At 43.9% G+C, this 20260-nt stretch overlaps 1 protein-coding gene across 3 annotated transcripts in view; it reads right to left on the bottom strand.

Moving 5' to 3' along the window:
* Positions 1–19835, bottom strand: part of LOC124252956 (multiple epidermal growth factor-like domains protein 10) — a 29294-nt gene extending 9459 nt beyond the window's left edge. Inside the window, exons 1-14 of one of the 3 annotated variants that reach the window (XM_046686656.1) lie at positions 19740–19835; positions 19377–19475; positions 15959–16222; positions 14607–14807; positions 13494–13631; positions 11293–11529; positions 9072–9266; positions 8001–8138; positions 4710–4847; positions 4145–4279; positions 2391–2525; positions 1925–2059; positions 767–901; positions 306–440 (exon numbers count right to left, since the gene is read on the bottom strand). In XM_046686656.1, coding sequence (XP_046542612.1) covers positions 306–440; positions 767–901; positions 1925–2059; positions 2391–2525; positions 4145–4279; positions 4710–4847; positions 8001–8138; positions 9072–9266; positions 11293–11529; positions 13494–13631; positions 14607–14807; positions 15959–16222; positions 19377–19475; positions 19740–19824 — 2170 coding nt within the window. In that variant the 5' untranslated portion in view covers positions 19825–19835. The remainder of the gene's footprint in view (positions 1–305; positions 441–766; positions 902–1924; positions 2060–2390; positions 2526–4144; positions 4280–4709; positions 4848–8000; positions 8139–9071; positions 9267–11292; positions 11530–13493; positions 13632–14606; positions 14808–15958; positions 16223–19376; positions 19476–19739) is intronic. The other 2 variants (XM_046686657.1, XM_046686658.1) reach the window with 2 other exon arrangements.
* Between the last annotated feature and the right edge of the window lie 425 nt (positions 19836–20260).

The raw sequence follows: 20260 nt of genomic DNA, 5'->3' as shown, positions 1-20260 counted from the left end.
ACCACAACAAGGAACAGGCTTGTGCGATAATATCTGGATCATCTTTAGGCATTCCAATCCTTAATGACGGCTAAATAATATAACAAACATTAAAGTGACAAACTAAATAACTAATCGTCCTTCCAGGGAAATAGATCGTATACTGCAGCTGATGTAGTACCATTTGAACAGTTTGGATAATTAGTCTCTTAGAATATACCTGATTTTGCAGAAACTAACTGAAACATTCTCCAGTCCACCTACAAAATCCCCAGACTAATCCCAAAGAATATCAAATTTATAGAAAATTGACGGGTATTTGTTACCTTGGTTACAGTAATTCGATGTCCATCCTGGGTCACAGTTCCCAGGACACAAACCGGATGTCATGTTACATGTCACATTGCCCAAGCAATGCCCACACGCGAAACACGTTTGCCCGTAGTAACCTTGCCTACAAGCTGAAATGGTGAATACAAAATGGAACCTTCGGCTGCATTGTCTCACTGAAACATCTCGACGGGAAAACTTGATAAAATAAAATAAAATAAAAAAGTGTATACGTTAACGATACTATCAAGATCGGATTAAAAGGAAGTATTTTGCAGTTGTCAGTGACATACCCATTTACAACAAAAGGGTTACGATAAAACTGGTTGGGGAAAAAAACGTCATATGAACCAAAAACTCTTACAGTCTGTTTAACATAACAACGCCAAATAGCTTTCACAATCCTATACTGCTGGTTAGCGCTATCTTCGGTATTACAATGATTGTTCCGCCTCACCTAGACACATCCTTCCCTTCCAGCCGTCCTGGCAGCCACGTGTGCAGGTGCCCGATGTCCGGTCACAGTTCTCCCCGTACAGACAGTGCCCACACACCTTCGTACACATGGGACCGTAACGGCCAACCACGCAGTCTGCCAGACAAGTACATGACTCAATACCACTCAAAGAAGAAAGTACATGACTCAAAAGTAAAATATCTATTTATTCATAACTGTGTAGCTGTGGTCGCTTGGGGATATCGACTCTGGGCCGCTGGGTACAAGACAAAAACAATGGTGATGATTTGATGAGTTCATTATGAGTATGGGGCTATTGCTGACGTATCTGAAGAAAGAAAAGATGTTTCCACCTCAGCAACAGCAAATGGAGTGAGGTGGAAGACAGGTAACATATCAAAGGACGACTTTGATGTGGCTTATAAATGGAATAGGAAAGGCCCAGAGGATGGGTACTGAATCAAAAAATAGAACAGAAGTAAAGTGAAATCCTTGTTGACAAGGCTCCAGGAAACAGATGAAAAGGTGATAATTAAGAGAGGCGGCATTCAACGGCAAACACGGACTACATAGAACAAATGAACATTTAACATATAATGATGTTTGTGATACATGATGAAATGAATTGTGATTGAGCTTAGTTTGGGGGCAATATTAATAAAAGCACTGCTACAACTGCAAATCAATAACAATTTTATGATATTGACTAATATTTGTCTTCAAAGTTTGAGCAATAATGTGTGTACACAAAGCATGATTATAAATACAGACCAAGGATACCTTTTAGGGTCACTCAAGCCACTCAGCATTTTAGCGGAAACTATGGAAACGAACGCAATCATTGCGGTACAGAGATTTAATTTCTTCATTTCAATACAAACGAAATCTGTAGAAAGTATGTGGAGCCCGTCCTCAATCAGATGCCCTTTACGTGACATTAAAATAAAATAACCAAAGAAACTAATCTAAACAAGTTGCGTCTAAAACTAGTAGTATACTAAACTACGGATATACTAGTAGTATACATAAATTTAAGTTCTGGGCCCCGCTCCAGCAAGCCATCGTAGCGCAGGAAGTCGTTACTCCTGCACTTCCGGTTTCTAAGGTGAATTTATATATCGCTTTACATCGTTCTCTACTGTATGGAATCATCGTTACCTGTACACGTATCGCCGTCAAAGTTCTGCTGGCAACCAGACGGGCACCTGCCGGTGTCTTTCTCACACACGTTTGTATTGGAACAGCGTCCGCATGTCATGTTACATCCCTCACCATACAGACCCGCCGTGCAGTCTGTGAACACATGTACATCGAAAACACTGCTTAAAAGTTGTATGTTTATAACTGGTGTCTGTATGACCAGGATTTTCTGTTTGAAAGTAAACATCAGGTGAGTGAGTTACTTGGTTTTATGCCGCTTTTAGCAACATTCCAGCAATATCCGGGCGGGGGACAACAGAAATGGGCTTCACACATTGTACCCATGAGGAAAATTGAACCCAGCTTTGGCGTGACGAGCGTACGCTTTTACTACTGGGCCACCCCGTCGCCCCTTAAACATTAGGTAACATTAAAAATGTATATTCGTCAGATGAAACAGTAATATACGTCATATACGACTTACTTTGACACAGCTGTCCAGTAAACCCTGACTCACATCCACCAGCGCAGCTCCCTGTGTGGACATCACAGTCCACGTTGTTGTGACACGCACCGCATTGGAACCAGCAGTTGGCGCCGTATGTGTTATTGGCACATGCTAGAAAAGTGCAGGATAAACCTCTATTTCATAGACAAGAACAGGATAAACCTATATTTTATAGACAAGAACAGAATAAACCTATATTTTATAGACAAGAACAGGATAAACCTTTATTTCATAGACAAGAACAGGATAAACCTCTGTTTGTAGACAAGAAGAGGATAAACCTCTATTTTATACACAAGAACAGGATAAACCTCTGTTTATAGACAAGAAGAAAATAAACCTCTATTTTATAGACAAGAACAGGATGAACCTCTATTTTATCGACAAGAACAGGATAAACCTCTATTTTATAGACAAGAACAGGATAAACCTCTGTTTATAGACAAGAACAGGATAAACCTCTATTTTATAGACAAGAACAGGATAAACCTCTGTTTGTAGACAAGAACAGGACAATCCTCTATTTTATAGACAAGAACAGGATAAACCTCTATTTTATGGACAAGAATAGGATAAACATTTAATTTATAGACAAGAACAGGATAAACCTCTACTTTATAGACAAGAACAGGATAAACCTCTATTTTATAGACAAGAACAGGATAAACCTCTATTTTACAGACAAGAATAGAACAAACCTCTGTTTAGTTCAAGCTAAGTATGTAATTGACTTGCCAGCAACATAAATACAAGACTGACTTGACTAGAACATTTGTACAAGATGGATCATTTGTACATTTTACAGGATTGACATGCCGAGAAAGTTGGACAGGATTGACATGTCTAGGACATTTGTAAGAAAGGTGGTCATCTAGGGCATAGCGATAACGAGTCCTCAAAAGGAAATGATGTCATCAACCCCCCTTATCCCCTTGTTAGTGTTTACTTGACTAAGTGTCATATTATATAGAATCACGACAATTCTGATAATCACGGAATGTCATACCATACTGGTTAAATCAGATTAAACTTGACGCGTTTTATATGTGTCAGATAACAGTTGCTAAGCACGAAATGTATTTCGCGTTGACCCACTCACTGGTCGAACCTTCCTATATAGCGTCGCTTCGTTATACATTATAGGGGTAGCTCGAAGTTCATGGAAGCAATCACTGGAGTTTCTTCGACAGGCATTTTAGAAGTTGTATAGATGAACGCCGCACTCATTGCAATAAAGAAGTTGACTATCCATAGAACTTGGTTTTCCTTTATCTATAAAACTTCTAAAATGCCTCTCAAAGAAGTTATCTGCCGTCTACATGGAGACGTGGCAATTCAGTCCATCAACAAACTTATCACTTGCTTGATAACGGTGTTAGTACCTACACCGAAACGCCGCACTCATTGCAATAAAGGAGTTGACTATCCATAGAACTTGGTTTTCCTTAATCACTGGAGTGTTTGGTCCAGTTTGAATAATCCTGATGACTATGAAATAAACGAACGTATATTTTCAATCCCTACTACTACTGCTGCTACTGCTGCCGCTGTTGTTGCTGCTGTTGCTGCTACTACTACTACTACTACTACTACTACTACTACTACTACTACTACTACTACTACTACTACTACTACTACTACTACTACTACTACTACTACTACTACGGACAATCCCTATAACACTATTGTGGCAATGACCAAATTCTTTGAGTGAAGCCATATTAACTCACTTTCATTACACATATTTCCCCTGTATCCAGCACGACATCCCCGCTGGCACCGCCCTCTGATGTCACAGTCGTCGTCATCACACGTCAGACAGGGCTCACACCGTCCGTCCCGGGGGTAGGTACCTTTCCGACAATCTGTACAGACAACATCCGCCAATTACCCCCTGCCATCTTCCTGTCTGGTTGCAACTAGCTTTGAATTATTTGACTGGATAATTTATTTAAGATTTATCAATGCTCTGAGATGGATGTCGGAACAATGTCCGAAGTGAAACAGGTCACAGATCCACAAGAAAATGAATGGCGTTGAGAACCCTAAAAACAAAATCACGACGACTCTAGGATTCGAACCCAAGATCACAATGTTCTAACATGGCCAACAGTAGCCCGGCGAATACCATGGCAACAAGGGGCTAGTTGAACAGATGCCCTACATTTATTGAGCACGTGTTTCCACGGTGTATCATTGCTCAGCGTTGTTTTCGGTATGCATCTTTACGGCGTTATCGCAGACACTGTGGGATATCGTCGTGTAGTTATACATCCTTGAAGCAAGGATAGTTACCATGGCAACGGTAGCCTGCCCACAACCCGTCACACAGACCGTCTGGACATTTCCCTGTCACCGTGTTGCAGGCAGATCCACCGGCGCAGTGACCACACACACCGGAACAGTTCAGCCCATAGTGGCCGCTTGGACAACCTAGAACAAGAGTATGTATATACTACGTGTATACAGGCATGGCGTGTAGATTATTTAATATTTATATGTATAAATATGTTTGTGTCAGACAAGTTGCAGTTATGCTGCATATATAACTAACAAACCTGAATGTACAAACAAGTAACTAGGCACCCGGTGTTCGATTCCGCTCGTCACTCAGAAACATGGCAATCACCCATCCTGTACACCACTTTTTAGACAGAAACTTCGCAGCCAGCCACCCGGTGTTCAACTCATCACTCAGTAAACATGGCAATCACCCATCCTGTAGACCACTCCTCAGGCAGAAACCTAGCAGCCAGCCACCCGGTGTTCAACTCAATCAGTAACATGGCAATCACCAACCCTGTACACCACTCTTCAGGCAGAAACCTAGCAACCAGCCACCCGGTGTTCAACTCAATCAGTAACATGGCAACCACCAACCCTGTACACCGCTCGTCAGACAGAAACCTAGCAACCAGCCACCAGGTGTTCAACTCATCCCTCAGAAACATGGCAATCACCCACCCTGTACACCACTCTTCAGACAGAAACCTAGCAACAAACCGCCCGGTGTTCAACTCATCACTCAGAAACATGACAATCACCCACCCTGTACACCACTCTTCAGACAGAAATTTAGCAGCCAGCCACCCGGTGTTCAACTCATCACTCAGAAACATGTCAATCACACACCCTGTACACCACTCTTCAGACAGAAACTAAGCAGCCAGCCACCCGGTGTTCAACTCATCACTCAGAAGCATGTCAATCACCCACCCTGTACACCGCTCTTCAGACAGAAACCTAGCAACCAGCCACCAGGTGTTCAACTCATCACTCAGAAACATGGCAATCACCAACCCTGTACACCACTCCTCAGGCAGAAACCTAGCAACCAGCCACCCGGTGTTCAACTCAATCAGTAACATTGCATCCACCAACCCTGTACACCGCTCTTCAGACAGAAACCTAGCAACCAGCCACCCGGTGTTCAACTCATCACTCAGAAACATGGCAACTCAATCACATTGCATCCACCAACCCTGTACACCGCTCTTCAGACAGAAACTTAGCAACCAGCCACCCGGTGTTCAACTCATCACTCAGAAACATGGCAATCACCCACCCTGTACACCACTCTTCAGACAGAAACTTAGCAGCCAGCCACCCGGTGTTCAACTCATCACTCAGAAACATGTCAATCACCCACCCTGTACACCACTCTTCAGACAGAAACCTAGCAACCAGCCACCGCCCGGTGTTCAACTCATCACTCAGAAACATGGCAATCACCCACCCTGTACACCACTCTTCAGACAGAAACTTAGCAACCAGCCACCCGGTGTTCAACTCATCACTCAGAAACATGTCAATCACACACCCTGTACACCACTCTTCAGACAGAAACCTAGCAACAAACCACCCGGTGTTCAACTCATCACTCAGAAACATGTCAATCACCCACCCTGTACACCACTCTTCAGACAGAAACTTAGCAACCAGCCACCCGGTGTTCAACTCATCACTCAGAAACATGACAATCACCCACCCTGTACACCATTCTTAAGACAGAAACTTATATAATAAAATAATAATTTATGGAGAATAGGAACAGCCATATCAAAACAGAAAGAGACCCACTCACACACAAATGATCCGAGAAAACCTCGACCGGTGGACCTCGACCGAAAGAGTCCACACGGGCATTAACACTAGCTCTCACCTTGTATGGACACGTTAATCGTTACAACTGTTACAAGACATAACAGAATGATTCTGTGTGTAGAATACGTCATGTGTGTACCCCTCTGTCCTGGATCCCAGAAAAGCATGGGTGTACGGTACTTTGTTTACAGCAGCCCCCCGGTATAACGCTGTCCGATAAGAAAGGTAGCAATGCAGGTCATGGCGATAACGAGCCCGTCAAAGGAAATGACGTCATGATTGCCCTATTCCTGTTCGTGTGTACCTTACTACGTGTGGTATTACATAGAATCTGATCTGATTTCTGATAATCACTGAATTTCATACCATGCTGGTTAAATCAGATTAAACTTAAAGTGTTTTAAACGTGTCAGATAATTCAGTTACTAAGAACGAAATGTATTTCGTGTTGACCCACTCAGCAGTCGATACTTCCGTCAAGCTCGGAGTACACCTACTTCGACAGTAGTCTGTGTGCCCTGACAACACCTAACATCCACCCACCTTGTGTACAACTCTGTCCCGTCAAGCCCGGAGTACACCCACTCCGACAGTAGCTTGTGAGCCCTGACAACAATCTAGCAACCACCCACCTTGTGTACAACTCTGTCCCGTCAAGCCCGGAGTACACCCACTCCGACAGTAGCTTGTGTGCCCTAACAACAATCTAGCAACCACCCACCTTGTGTACAACTCTGTCCCGTCAAGCCCGGAGTACACCCACTCCGACAGTAGTCTGTGTGCCCTGACAACAATCTAGCAACCACCCACCTTGTGTACAACTCTGTCCCGTCAAGCCCCGGAGTACACTAACTCCGACAGTAGTCTGTGTGCCCTGACAACAATCTAGCAACCACCCACCTTGTGTACAACTCTGTCCCGTCAAGCCCGGAGTACACCCACTCCGACAGTAGCCTGTGTGCCCTGACAACAATCTAGCAGCCACCCACCTTGTGTACAACTCTGTCCCGTCAAGCCCGGAGTACACCCACTCCGACAGTAGCTTGTGTGCCCTGACAACAATCTAGCAACCACCCACCTTGTGTACAACTCTGTCCCGTCAAGCCCGGAGTACACCCACTCCGACAGTAGCTTGTGAGCCCTGACAACAATCTAGCAACCACCCACCTTGTGTACAACTCTGTCCCGCCAAGCCCGGAGTACACCCACTCCGTATCCTGACAACACCTAGCAGCCACCCACCTTGTGTACAACTCTGTCCCGCCAAGCCCGGAGTACACCCACTCCGAATCCTGACAACACCTAGCAACCACCCACCTTGTGTACAACTCTGTCCCGTCAAGCCCGGAGTACACCCACGCCGTACCCTGACAACAACCTAGCAACCACCCACCTTGTGTACAACTCTGTCCCGTCAAGCCCGGAGTACACCCACTCCGACAGTAGCCTGTGTGCCCTGACAACAATCTAACAGCCACCCACCTTGTGTACAACTCTGTCCCGTCAAGCCCGGAGGACACCCACTCCGACAGTAGCCTGTGGTCTTGTTGCAAACTTCCGCGACATCATTACAACTGCAGGTAGCTTCACAGTCTAACCCGTATTTGAAGTCATCACACTCTGTAGTAAAGCAAAGGAAACATATTGTTGATAGATAAATAGATGGACAGATAAGTAGATGGATAGATGGATGGATGGATGGATGGATGGATGGATAGGTAGACCAGAGGTTTGTAAAGTCGTAAGTTTTGTACACATATAGCCGTGGGCCCCGTGTTATGGATAGAAGCCAGCATTTCACTCTTTTAGTCAGAGTCGGTTAATTTAGGCTTAGTGTTTACAATGTCTGATTTTTGCCAGTTGAGAGTCCTGGTGCTCTGTTGTAATGGTGTGTTTGTCGTGCCGGTTGTAACCTCCACCATGCCTCAGCTGAATTATCTAACAGGTGTTGTCACAGACCATACAACAAGTTGAAAGTCCACAACTGTTATATCGTGACGACCTCTTCCCGAGGCACGAGTTTCTAACAGCTCAAATCAAAGTCAAGTTCTCACCCTTGCCATTTTATGTCTGCTTCTATGCTCGATTTATCGCGCCAAAAGGACGAGTTGTGTCCCCTGTAGTGACAACGCGATATCCAATCAGATCGCGGTTCTCATTTCCAATGACGTCATAAATTTCAAAAGTTGATGACCTGGTCGATCACACTGAAAGGGTTCGAGATTTATTCCTGCCAGAAATACAACATGACAGTAAAGAAACTTGTCAGTTTTTGTGGATCCCCGATGTTCATTTCATAAAACCAAAGATGTACATTTCTACTTCTTTAGTCAAACGGGATTTGTTTCTGATTGAACTATTGATATGTAGATAGTCGGCTTAAAAGGCAAGAACTGGACATTGATATAGGTTAATGGATAATTTTGCCTCGGGAAGATGATATAAATGAGAATTTATTTACCGTAAATATTCTGATTATTGTCAACAACACATTCTATTTACTTTAGCAGCAGCACGTTTTAGTTATAATAATCGTTTGTGATTTTGGTTTACCATAAACTTCCACTTCACATAAACTGAGTATATGTTGTCCTTGTAACGCGGATGGGAGCAGAATGGACACATTAGAACCGGAAATGACGTCAGTGCAGTTAAAGTCAATGACAGCAGATGGCGTGACTGTGGTACTGGCCTGGTAACACGCAGCGCCGTCTACCGTGACTTTGAATCCTCTCAGGTAGTCAAGATCTGAATGAAGAGTGACATTTGCGCCTTAAACCTCCATTATAACAGTATACATCACTATGTAGTGTACGACAGTATAGACCGTTGTATTGAAGTAACAGTAACATCCATGTATAGAGCATGACAGTATAGACCGTTGTATTGAAGTAACAGTAACATCCATGTATAGAGTACGACAGTATAGACCGTTGTATTGAAGATAACAGTAAAACCCCTGTATAGAGTACGACAGTATAGACCGTTGTATTGAAGATAACAGTAACACCCCTGTATAGAGTACGACAGTATAGACCGTTGTATTGAAGATAACAGTAACACCCTGTATAGAGTACGACAGTATAGACCGTTGTATTGAAGATAACAGTAACACCCATGTATAGAGTACGACAGTATAGACCGTTGTATTGAAGTAACAGTAACACCCCTGTATAGAGTACGACAGTATAGACCGTTGTGTTGAAGATAACAGTAACATCCCTTGTATAGAGTACGACAGTATAGACACGTTGTATATACGACAGTATAGAAGTTGTATTGAAACAGTAACACCCCCTCTATAGAGTACGACAGTATAGACCGTTGTATTGAAGTAACAGTAACACCCCTGTATAGAGTACGACAGTATAGACCGTTGTATTGAAGATAACAGTAACACCCCTGTATAGAGTACGACAGTATAGACCGTTGTATTGAAGATAACAGTAACACCCCTGTATAGAGTACGACAGTATAGACCGTTGTATTGAAGATAACAGTAACATCCCTGTATAGAGTACGACAGTATAGACCGTTGTATTGAAGATAACAGTAACACCCCTGTATAGAGTACGACAGTATAGACCGTTGTGTTGAAGATAACAGTAACATCCCTGTATAGAGTACGACAGTATAGACCGTTGTATTGAAGATAACAGTAACATCCCTGTATAGAGTACGACAGTATAGACCGTTGTATTGAAGATAACAGTAACATCCCTGTATAGAGCATGACAGTATAGAATGTTGTATTGAAGTAACAGTAACATCCATGTATAGAGCATGACAGTATAGACCGTTGTATTGAAGACAACAGTAACATCCCTGTATAGAGTACAACAGTATAGGCCGTTGTATTGAAGATAACAGTAACACCCCTGTATAGAGTACGACAGTATAGACCGTTGTAATGAAGATAACAGTAACACCCCTGTATAGATTACGACAGTATAGACCGTTGTATTGAAGTAACAGTAACATCCCTGTATAGAGTACGACAGTATGACGCTGTACTAAACAAACCTGTCTACCAAAGCCTCACGTGGGTTCTCTTTATTACATTTTAAAATTAAAAAACAGTGTGATAACCTACACAGCTTCAGCGTATATGTGCGCCAAGATTCTGAATCCTTAGCGCGAGAAATAATGGGTGAGTGAGTGGTTACAATTTACGCTGCCGTTTTCCAGTTGCGTCACAGCGTTTCAGCATGCTGACAGACCAATGCCTTAGTGATTCCTGGGTTACTCGTTTACCGCTTTGTGAAACCCACTAGCACAGATAAGAGGCAGACTAACCAAGGCTCAACACCAGGGTGAACTGAGATTCGAACCTACGATCTTTGAAGTGTCCTAGGGAAACACCTTGAAACAGCGAATTCCGGCGACTTTACAGAAGTCAGCCCGCGCTGATTCTATACAATTGTGACAATGTCTGTGCACAAGGAGCGATTCGTACCATCCCTTAGTTGATTCGTAACAAAATCGATAACAAATTATGATATAAAAAAAACCCGTAGCGTTGGAATAATATTTGTTTGTGTTTGTTCCATGGCTTAAAGTGCTGTCGGATATGGTTACACTTCAAAGAGAGCATGAATGCATGTTGATCATTTCCCTAAATGATTGTCTTCCAGGGCCCCGTTCCTCAAAGCGATCGTAGCGCTACGACAGTCGTAAGTCTATGTTAAAGTATGTGAGTTACGACTGTCCTAGCGCTACGATCGCTTTGAGGAACGGGGCCCTGTTCGTATCGATTAGTACAACCAGGACATACGGTGTTTGTTGTTGTAGATCCTGAAGCTGTGGATGTCCCGAGTCTTCTCCAGGTCAACACTCCAGGACGACGAGGGTTGACCGGACGCGGTGTATGAACACGACCCATTTATACTCCTTGTGTCCCCATCCACGGCTTGACCAGCTGATGTCGCACATTGAGGGGATGTTTTGCTGACACATACTGACCCTGTATACGTGCTGCTTTGTACGGCTTTCCGGTCCAGTGCCACATTAACTGACGGAGAAGTAGATAAGACAGTAGGGGTTAGTACATATAAGTTCCAGTCCATATTGGCATTTGGACGAGATATGATACAAATGTCAACGTATATAAACCAGTTACTCTGAAAATGTTCTTACGGCAGTCATGGGACAAGTTCATGACTCAGTCTCGCATCATTGGTTCTGACTAGATCTACTCCAGACGTATGGTAAAGTAAGAGAAAGAGGACGAGGCTAAATGAACCTCACGCAATTATGTATGTTTCGACAACTATTTTGTTTTACTGTCTATGCTTTCATCTAAAATCAGCTTCATTTGGGGGCAAAATTCAAAGAATAGAAACCTTCAAAAACATCATGAAAAAGCTGACACTCTTTATGGGGATTTGTGAATCATTGAAAGGAACATAGTAGCATTGTTTTCATATTGTTCTCCCGTAACACATTCATATTGTTCTCCCCTTAACACATTCATATTGCACATACAGTTGCCATGTTGTGCCATGTGTCTGAAAAATAACACTGACTACCATCGTAATTTCACATTTGGCATTGTCTGTGTAATGTCTAATTTATTTATTTTAGAAGTAAGTGAGATCGGTTAAAGTCGCTTTAAAGGGCCGATGAAAAAAGTCAAATAGGCCGTGGTGAAAGTCAAATGGGCCGTCACAAAAAGTCAAAAGGGCCTTATTTCTAGTCATATGGGCCGAACAGAATAAAAGTGTACAAAGGTTTTACATCATTTATTGACACATATAGTATTAAAACATAATATCACCATAACATTAATAAAATGGCAATGGCACGGTAATAGCCAAGCATGTCATTAATGGCAGTACATGTACATATAGTTTTCATGTGATGGCAATACATATAGTTCATAATTTACTTAATTAACACAAGTTCTCATAATTAACAAACATAATAAAATGGTATTTTACACAAGTTCATTCGTTCATAATTTACACAAGTTCATTCCTGAACTTCAAGAGTGTCATCGACAGCAACTGATGCAGAATCCAACTGACACAAGAAATTAAATTCTTCTCCACTTCTGCATAAGTCTAGGTAGTTAAGACACTGAGTTGAGATACTTTACAATAAAACATTAGACTCCCATGTTTTAATTAGATTTGGATTAAAAACTTACAACAACAACAAAAACAAACATCCCTTACGGATTAGCCATGCCACTGAGTCAAGACACATCAGAATGAAAACATTTGAGTCACATGTTCAAATTCCATTTAAAATAACAACAAACTAAACACTATTTACACTATTTACTATGTAATTTATTAATTTTTTATTTTTCGACCATTTCGATATAAAATTTCTTTCACGCTTCGATTTTTCATATTCTCTATCAGATTCTCTTTTTTCTTTGTTTAGTAATAACGGGAATTTTGCCTTGAAACGAGGCCTTAATATCTGCCTGCCGTTTCGGCATGTTTTTTTACATGGCGCCATTTGTAAATGATGAAGGATGCGTCGGCTATTTTGATTGGTGTTTATTTCTTAACACTGGCCAATCACGACGTGTCTTAGAAACGGGTTAGGGTTTCAGCTTCGTGTGTAGTTTCACTAAGCTAAGAATTGTCTGCTTGAAAACAAAACAAAAAATACTAAATGAATTAGGAAGTTTGTAATGGAAAAAGGCCATGAAGAGAATTTTTCACAGACTGAAAATTTACACTAGCAAATCGCGCTACCGTCATTCTATTTTTACTAGCCCGGGGAAGTTTTACCTAGCATCGGGCTACCGGGCTAGTGGTTATTTCGAACGCTGAGCTGAAGTGGATCAGGTCGACTGCTACTGTTGTGAAAGACACAAACTGACAAGCTGCTGATAAATCTAGCAACATCATCCGAGCCAACTGGGATCGGAACCCTGTGTATATTTCTGGGGTGTGAAAGGGTTCGCATGTAGAAAGGTTAACGTTAGTGACACCATATCTTGGTTAGAATAACACCCACTCATCTGACAATCGGCTCCTGCCCTCCCCGCTGCACACCCAGACAGACAGTGACCTGTGACCTTGTGACACACCTCTGACATGTTGTGACAGTGGCACCTTTTGTCACACTTGGACCCGAACCAGAAGTCGCTGCAGTCTGCCAGAACATGAACAGGGGTCTCACATCACATACTGGTTGTACACAATAGCTGTAAAACATTGACTATGCAGTGGTATGTGATGGATGATGATGATGATGATGATGATGGTGATGATGTCAACATCAGATGACACAAGTGAAGGTTGTGCGTGCGCAATAGGGGATTTCACTCACTTTGTGATGGGCTTGTCACCACTGAATTGGAGTACGTGAAATTATTGTTGGAACAGATGTACACTAACGTTTAATCTCTGCTGAACATATGTAATTGCGATAGAAACTCCATTTTAATTGAATAGAAGCATCAGTGTGCTGGGAGATCCAGAACTTAGTTCTTCATTTAGAGCTTTAGCATTGCAGGAATGGCTGGGTGGAAAGGGAACATTATGTTGTTCGGGGATTATGAGACAGACTATGGGAAGACGGTGTTTGGGTCTGTCACCCATTCACCCCTGTAATAGACACGTGTTGTTCCCTGCTCTACAGGCACAACAGCTATACATCTTGGGATCTGTTGGATTGACATTTTAGAAGTTAGTGAGCATCAATAACGGCAAAATACTTATATGTACTATATTGTATTATGATGCGACGTTTTGGTAGAGATATACTATAATAAGAATGAACTCGATGTTTGATTGGCATTTTAGAAGTTGCTATTTGATGAACATAGAGAATTTTCTGGGTTTCATCTTCTTTTTCTTGACAAACAATAAAAAAAGATGAAACCCATAAAATTCTCTATGTTCAAGAATGAACTCGCAAGAAAATTTGGACATATGAGTGTGGATATGCTGTAGATGCTTACAAATTTTACATACACAAGATGTAGATGCTTGCAGTTTAGTTAGTTTTCACTTACTAGACACAGTTACTAATGAAACATCTCTAAAGAATCCAATAAATAGTATATTTGTTGAAAAAAAGTTTACCCACTCTTCGCCAACTACAGGCACTGAGTGCGTCACTTACCGTACACCAGTACTTCACACAAGTCCAACACAGGCTGGTAATTGTTTATGGGGCCTGGTGGACTAAGGATGGTCAGGTTGGATCCGGTCAACGGCTGGACGCACGTAATGTCTGCAACAAGGTGACCGCCCGCCTGTGCTGTCCAGTTCTGACACCACTGGTCACTCACAAAGAGCTGGAACGTCTTGAAGGCCGATGGCTCTGGGTGGAATATCATGTGGCGCATAGGTTACCGTTTGACGTTCTTGAAAGACATTTAGAAGTTGGACGAACATGAATGCATGACACGTTTTTATGGATAACAACTTCTTTTTATTCTGTATACGATGTTCCAGAGCTAATTCTTGTTATTTCATTCACCTGATGAAGGAGCAGGAATAAGCTCTGTAACGTCCCCGATCCACCCACTTTTGGTGGATCGGGCGACAATTTTTTTATTCTTTATATGACGTTACAGAACTAATTCTTGCTCTTTCATTAGATGAATGAAGGAGCAGGAATTAGCTCTAATGAAGGAGCAGGAATTAGCTCTGATGAAGGAGCAGAAATTAGCTCTGATGAAGGAGCAGGAATAAGCTCTGATGAAGGAGCAGGAATTAGCTCTGATGAAGGAGCAGGAATTAGCTCTGATGAAGGAGCAGGAATTAGCTCTGATGAAGGAGCAGGAATTAGCTCTAATGAAGGAGCAGGAATTAGCTCTGATGAAGGAGCAGGAATTAGCTCTGATGAAGGAGCAGGAATTAGCTCTAACGAAGGAGCAGGAATTAGCTCTGATGAAGGAGCAGGAATTAGCTCTGATGAAGGAGCAGGAATTAGCTCTGATGAAGGAGCAGGAATTAGCTCTAATGAAGGAGCAGGAGCAGGAATTAGCTCTGATGAAGGAGCAGGAATTAGCTCTGATGAAGGAGCAGGAATTAGCTCTAATGAAGGAGCAGGAATTAGCTCTGACAAAGGAGCAGGAATTAGCTCTGATGAAGGAGCAGGAATTAGCTCTGATGAAGGAGCAGGAATTAGCTCTGATGAAGGAGTATGAAGGAGCAGGAATTAGCTCTAATGAAGGAGAATGTAGGAGCAGGAATTAGCTCTAAACGTGGTATAAAGAATAAAAAGAAGCTGTTATCCATAAAAGCGTGTCATATTCAGGTTACCGTTTGCTGTTGAAAATATCCAGCGAAATTCAAATGTGAAGTTTGTGTAATTTTAGAAAAAACACAATACAACTTGCTCTGTCTCTGAATAATAAATACTTGATCCACCCCTTCATGTGAGTTCTATAGCCACCCTAACACAGTCAGTACAACTGAATCATATTTCAAGTCAACTGGTTCATATAGAATCTGAAAGAAACTTACGATCATCGTCAGTGTGAATGACCACGTGACTGATCACGTGACTATCGCCAAGGTTGACACTCCATCTGGCGGTGTTGTTGTTGTAGGGTATGGTGTGAGTACAAGACCCATGCCAGTAGTTGTGATCGGCATCGCCGTCAACCGCCAGACTGCCGCTCTTCACCCCACACACATTACGGCCGAAATGGGGGTCTGGGGGTGGGCAGAACGCGGTGTCGTTGAAGGAGCCTGTTTGTTCTGTAGGTCGACCGAGAGCAATATTTCCTGGAACAACCATGAAACAGTGTTGTCATTTGGTGGACCAAGGACACTGTTACCTGTTAACTGTGAGGTATGAACCGTAAAGGGTGTCGAGGGCAGAGTCATCATGAAGGACACTGTCTGGTGTGTTCAGTAGGTGCATCGGGGACAGTGCTATCTGGAGTGACAGTGTTAGGTGTGTTTAGTAGATAAATGGAGTGCGGTTTGTGGTGAGACAAGAGTGCAGAGTGTTCAGCAGGTGGGCCTGGGAAAGTGTTAGTGGTGAGGATAGAAGGTATGTTTAGTAGGTGGACCTAGGACAGTGTTAGTGGTGAGGCTAGAAGGTATGTTCAGCAGGTGAACCTAGGACAGTGTTAGTGGCGAGGCTAGAAGGTATGTTCAGCAGGTTGGACCAGGACAGTGTTAGTGGTGAGGCTACAAGGTATGTTCAGCAGGTTGGACCAGGACAGTGTTAGTGGTGAGGGGGCGTAGGGGTAGCCTAGTGGTTAAAGCGTTGGCTCGTCACGCCGAAGACCCTGGTTCGAATCCCCACATGGGCACAATATGTGAAGCCCATTTCTGGTGTCCCCCGCCGTGATGTTGCTGGAGTATTGCTAAAAGCGGCGTAAAACCAAACTAAGTCAGTCAGTCAGTCAGTTAGTGGTGAGGCTAGAAGGTATGTTCAGCAGGTGGGCCCAGGACAGTGTTAGTGGTGGGGCTAGAAGGTGTGTTCAGCAGGTTGGCCTAGGACAGTGTTAGTGGTAAGGCTAGAAGGTATGTTCAGCAGGTGGGCCTAGGACAGTGTTAGTGGTGGGGCTAGAAGGTATGTTCAGCAGGTTGGCCCAGGACAGTGTTAGTGGTGAGGCTAGAAGGTATGTTCAGCAGGTTGGCCCAGGACAGTGTTAGTGGTAAGGCTAGAAGGTATGTTTAGCAGGTGGGCCTAGGACAGTGTTAGTGGTGGGGCTAGAAGGTAGGTTCAGCAGGTGGGCCCAGGACAGTGTTAGTGGTGAGGCTAGAAGGTATGTTTAGCAGGTGGGCCCAGGACAGTGTTAGTGGTGGGGCTAGAAGGTATGTTCAGCAGGTGGGCCCAAGACAGTGTTAGTGGTGAGGCTAGAAGGTATGTTCAGCAGGTGGGCCCAGGACAGTGTTAGTGGTGAGGCTACAAGGTATGTTCAGCAGGTGGGCCCAGGACAGTGTTAGTGGTAAGGCTAGAAGGTATGTTTAGCAGGTGGGCCCAGGACAGTGTTAGTGGTGGGGCTAGAAGGTATGTTCAGCAGGTGGGCCCAAGACAGTGTTAGTGGTGAGGCTAGAAGGTATGTTCAGCAGGTGGGCCCAAGACAGTGTTAGTGGTGAGGCTAGAAGGTATGTTCAGCAGGTGGGCCCAAGACAGTGTTAGTGGTGAGGCTAGAAGGTATGTTCAGCAGGTGGGCCCAGGACAGTGTTAGTGGTAAGGCTAGAAGGTATGTTCAGCAGGTGGGCCCAGGACAGTGTTAGTGGTGAGGCTAGAAGGTATGTTCAGCAGGTGGGACCAGGACAGTGTTAGTGGTGAGGCTAGAAGGTATGTTCAGCAGGTGGGACCAGGACAGTGTTAGTGGTGAGGCTAGAAGGTATGTTCAGCAGGTGGGCCCAGGACAGTGTTAGTGGTGAGGCTAGAAGGTATGTTCAGCAGGTGGGCCCAGGACAGTGTTAGTGGTGAGGCTAGAAGGTATGTTCAGCAGGTGGGCCCAGGACAGTGTTAGTGGTGAGGCTAGAAGGTATGTTCAGCAGGTGGGCCCAGGACAGTGTTAGTGGTGGGCCAGAAGGTATGTTCAGCAGGTGGGCCCAGGACAGTGTTAGTGGTGAGGCTAGAAGGTATGTTCAGCAGGTGGGCCCAGGACAGTGTTAGTGTTAGTGGTATGGCAGGTGGGCCCAAGAAGGGTAAGGCCATGTTTAGCAGGTGGGCCCAGGACAGTGTTAGTGGTGAGGCTAGAAGGTATGTTCAGCAGGTGGGCCCAAGACAGTGTTAGTGGTGAGGCTAGAAGGTATGTTCAGCAGGTGGGCCCAAGACAGTGTTAGTGGTGAGGCTAGAAGGTATGTTCAGCAGGTGGGCCCAAGACAGTGTTAGTGGTGAGGCTAGAAGGTATGTTCAGCAGGTGGGCCCAGGACAGTGTTAGTGGTAAGGCTAGAAGGTATGTTTAGCAGGTGGGCCTAGGACAGTGTTAGTGGTAAGGCTAGAAGGTATGTTCAGCAGGTAGGACCAGGACAGTGTTAGTGGTGAGGCTAGAATGTATGTTCAGCAGGTAGGACCAGGACAGTGTTAGTGGTGAGGCTAGAAGGTATGTTCAGCAGGTTGGCCCAGGACATTGTTAGTAGTGAGGCTACAAGGTATGTTCAGCAGGAGGGCCCAGGGCATTGTTAGTGGTGAGGCTAGAAGGTATGTTCAGCAGGTGGGCCCAGGACATTGTTAGTGGTGAGGCTAGAAGGTATGTTCAGCAGGTGGGCCCAGGACATTGTTAGTGGTGAGGCTAGAAGGTATGTTCAGCAGGAGGGTCTAGGACAGTGTTAGTGGTGAGGCTAGGAGGTATGTTGAGCAGGCGGGCCCAAGACAGTGTTAGTGGTGAGGCTAGAAGGTATGTTCAGCAGGTGGACCCAGGACAGTGTTAGTGGTGAGGCAAGAAGGTATGTTTAGCAGGTGGGCCCAGGACAGTGTTAGTGGTGGGGCTAGATGGTATGTTCAGCAGGTGTGCCCAGAACAGTGTTAGTGGTGAGGCTACAAGGTATGTTTATCAGGTGGGCCCAAGACAGTGTTAGTGGTGGGGTTAGAAGGTATATGTTCAGCAGGTGGGCCCAGGGCAGTGTTAGTGCAAAGGCTAGAAGGTATGTTCAGCAGGTGGACCCAGGACAGTGTTAGTGGTGAGGCTAGAAGGTATGTTTAGCAGGTGGTCCAAGGACAGTGGTTTATTCATACACCTTTCGTCCGATTTCTTTAATGATTTGGCAGTGATCCCTTCATATATTTCCCCCACTATCCAATGCAAGTATGTCCAATGCAATCTGCTTCTTAGGATAACAGAGATTGGATATTCTCTGCCGTTGATGATTGTATTTAGAGAACAATCTATATGTGTTTGAAGTTTCAAAACTAAGTGTACCTTTGCTAAGTGTCAATTTGAGATCAGTATACGGTATATATACTTACGTCTATGACAAAAGCCTCCATCCCGACCTGTGATGCAGCGCGTGACACACGGTATCGGAGGGTAGGAACACCCGGAAGTGCACCCACAGTCAGTGATACCTGTCGTGTGAGTGAGTAAAGAGGATGCAGACATCACATACATAATCATAACAATATGAAGATAACAAGAAGATGCAATCTGACGAGACAAGGCCAATACAGAGAACAAACGGTTTCCTACAGCAACGACAGGTGTCTGGACTGGTGAGCGTTAGGCTGACCCTGTACACAGGGAATATATGGTAATTCCATTAGGTTTTCAATTTCTGAATCGGCAATATTCAGGATAACGTTCCCAATACAACCATAATGTTGTCAGTTTACCTTGGCTACCGACCACCGCCACGAAACCAGAGTAACACAGTAAAATAACGGTCACTGTTTGTGTCGTCATGTCTCGTTCTGTCATCCCTAGGTGTACACCAGTAGAGACTGCACATGATACCACAGAGATAACAACCCTTAGTATTTAGGTCATGGCGATAACAGGACGGATCATATGAAATAACCAAGAGAACTTCACTGTACTTTGTCTGTATTGAAATGCCCCTGAGAAGGTGTATTTATTAACGTCGACATGTCAGAGGTGAACCATCATGACGGAAGGGCAGATTTGGGCAGTTTTAGTTATTCTGTTAGAAGTTCTATTGACTGTGTGTGTTTGTTGTCCAACCTCAACAATATTGCAGCTATATCTGGAAGTAACAGATGTTATATTTGGGATAACACTTTCTCAATGAAGCCGAATTCTAGTACTTTTGTTTTGTACTGAAGTACCTGATTAAGACTACCAGTTGTTCGACTTTCAGTTTTGTGGAACCGCGATGGCTGAGTGGGTTAGATGG

The sequence above is a fragment of the Haliotis rubra genome, unplaced genomic scaffold (assembly GCF_003918875.1).
Source record: "Haliotis rubra isolate DU_JTF1 unplaced genomic scaffold, ASM391887v1 Scf53, whole genome shotgun sequence".
In the NCBI taxonomy this organism is placed as follows: domain Eukaryota; kingdom Metazoa; phylum Mollusca; class Gastropoda; order Lepetellida; family Haliotidae; genus Haliotis; species Haliotis rubra.
This window is presented reverse-complemented; position numbering and strand designations above follow the sequence as displayed.